The sequence below is a fragment of the Sphaeroforma arctica genome, assembly GCF_001186125.1.
Source record: "Sphaeroforma arctica JP610 unplaced genomic scaffold supercont1.4045, whole genome shotgun sequence".
NCBI lineage: Eukaryota > Ichthyosporea > Ichthyophonida > Sphaeroforma > Sphaeroforma arctica.
The window spans coordinates 1-2,785 of NW_014036513.1; the positions used below are offsets into that span (position 1 = coordinate 1).

The following is a 2,785-nucleotide window of genomic DNA, read 5'->3' on the forward strand; positions in this document are numbered from 1 at the left end:
CATCCTCGTGCAAATCGTAGCCAGATTTATATCCGATGTTTCTGAGTACAGTTCGAGATAGACAAATTTGGAACTGATGAGTTTACCCTTCAGCATCGCCTCCACACCTCGTGCGCTTTGGTATATCTATACCATTGTGTATCCTTCTCCGTATTTCAGCTTGCAGTTCTTAATCATTTTTCCTTGATACACACCTGTTGATTGACTGGTGGAAAACAGGCGCTCATGGCGAGTTCTTCTATGAGGGGCGCCGCTTCGACGGACAGAGTATAGGTGAGGCTGATTTACAGACCATCTCGAAGTCGGCTCTGAAAGTGATCAAGGTGGGTGAGTGAATTCGAGGCAGAGTTGAAGGGGGTGAACATTTAACCTTCCCCAATCTGGTCTTGCTACAGAATTAGAGTCGTGAATTTGTTTGTATGCTTCTAAATAGTATCACAAGGGAATTGCTGCATGCGAAAGCTTGTGTTTGTAGAGCAGAGTGCGCCCTTTTGTCTACCTGTGCGTAGACCTACTCGGGGTTTGCATTGCTGTGCTTATTTGTGAGATGAGAGTTCAAAATATACGGCCGCTCGGCCTAATCCTCACTAAGGGGGGGCGAGTTTGTGGTTGTATACCATAGAAAGGGACATAGTGTTCATACCATAGAAAGGGTTATAGTGTTCCGATTTGCTGCGCTATGTCTACAAGTAGCGATATCACTGAACAAGTATCTGAGCGTAATGGAAAATCTTTTTGTTTGGCCCTCGCACATGCCTATCGGCACATTCTGGATATTTTGAATGGTGGAGCGTACAAATACAATTAATCACGACAGTGAGTCATGAATTTGTATGTAGGTAGAGTTGATACTATCTGCGTGTTAGATTTAATCCGTACACACACCTGCACCTGCAGCAAGCGCATGCTTTCGAACGGCTCGAGGTCAGCAAGGCGCAAGCACTGGAGTTGTTCCAACACAACGAGTACAAGAAGCACTTCATCAACAAGGCAGACGAGACGGTCACCTTCACAGCCTACAAGATGGGTGCTCTGGTAGATCTGTGCAAGGGGCCCCACATACGTCACACAGGTATTTCGACGTTGAGTGTTGATAAAACTATTGGTTCTGTATATTCAACGGATATGTGTTGATGTCTGTACGTGTACCAGTCACGGCACAAATATCGACAGGGCCCCATTTCCACGACAGTACTATTTGGTATTGCGCGCCATTGTATACTAACGTTTCCCTATCTGTATATCTCCAAACACTTGTTTTGTATCTTTAGGCCAGCTGGGTGCTTTTCACGCCCATAAATTGTCGGGTGCCTACTTCCTGGGCGATCCCAGTCGCGATCAGCTCCAGCGTGTGTATGGCGTAGCGTATCCCGCCGGACCAGACAGCCGTGGTAAACGTAAGTACAAGGGTTTTCCAACGAATGTCTGATTGAATAGTATACGTATGTAGGCAGGAGTATATGTCAGATGTTGTAGTAAACGTAATGGTGTATAGTTTTCGATGAATATCAGATTAATTAGTAAATGCACCTTCCAGGCTCACAACCCTTCCTCGTATAAGCGTTCCCAAATGAAATAGTTCTAAGTACGTGGACAGTTTAGGAACAAAATACTACGCAAGCTTGACTATCGCATAACGCTCGAATTCACATTGTTTGCTACATATTTTTTATACGTGTATGCGCATTGTCTCACATCAGAGGAAAGGTATATCATACCTACATACATTCAATAAGACTGGTAAAGATTCGGGAAGGTCCTGACCCAGTTTTGGATACTGGTGTACAAACGAGTCAAGTGTGTGATAAGAACCCTCTGCGATTTGAGTTGTTTTCATAGGATTGCACATGCTTCCATATCTTTGATGTTAAATAACTGCTAACTCTCAGGCATTTACTTATTAATTGGTTTCATGCTACGCTTGAATATGATTAACTTCGGTAAAAATGCACAAGCACTCGATCGTGATTGTGGGAGGGATGCAGTGCCCGATATACGATATATTGTATGTATGTTGAATTTGGGTTCACATTCACGGGCGTGTGTGTTGATACATGTGCAAACAAAATCATGCCGGGAAGATTACATTTTACAACTGGTGCACTGTGCCTGATAGACTACCTCGTATCTCAGTTGTACAGTGTAGAATTCACGGTCCTCTGTACATATGATGTCTGATAGAGCATTGTTAATAACTGTTGTACAGTGTACACCTTCTTCCAATAATGTACATCATGTCTCCATTATATGGTAGAATTCACGGTGCTCTGTACACATGATGCCTGATAGAGTACTGTTTATAACTGTGGTACAGTGGATGCCTTCTTTCTATGCTATTCCCCGTGTGTGTTTCTATTGTATAGTGTAGAATTCATAGTCCTCTGCACATTGGTGTCTAATACAGCACTGTTTATACCGGTTTCACAGTGGATGCCTGGAAGAAGGCCCGTGCCGAGAGTGCGCAACGCGACCATCGAGTGATAGGCAAATCGCAGCACCTGTTTATGTTGCACGAACATAGTCCAGGGTCGCCCTTTTTTCTTCCTCACGGTCAGAGGATAATTAACAGGGTATGCGTTCCCCAGTTGTATTAAATAGTGGTCCACGCATGGTATGGGTTATCTACATATTTCGCATGTGGCCACAGGAGAATTAATGAAGTTTGCGGTGTTCAAGAAGTGATAAATGGGACCGACATGCTGTTTGACTCTAACAAATCTCGCAGCTAGGCAGACGCCAATTCTCTCAGACATAGTACACATACTTTTATAAAGATATGTACAAA

At 43.7% G+C, this 2,785-nt stretch overlaps 1 protein-coding gene across 1 annotated transcript; it reads left to right on the plus strand.

Moving 5' to 3' along the window:
- Positions 1 to 219: 219 nt before the first annotated feature.
- On the plus strand, positions 220 to 1,397 carry SARC_14022 (hypothetical protein; the record flags this gene model as incomplete). The annotated part of the gene is made up of 3 exons (XM_014291847.1): positions 220 to 323; positions 898 to 1,072; positions 1,272 to 1,397. Coding segments are annotated over 3 exons (405 nt in total), but the record flags the coding sequence as incomplete, so codon positions are not given.
- Between the last annotated feature and the right edge of the window lie 1,388 nt (positions 1,398 to 2,785).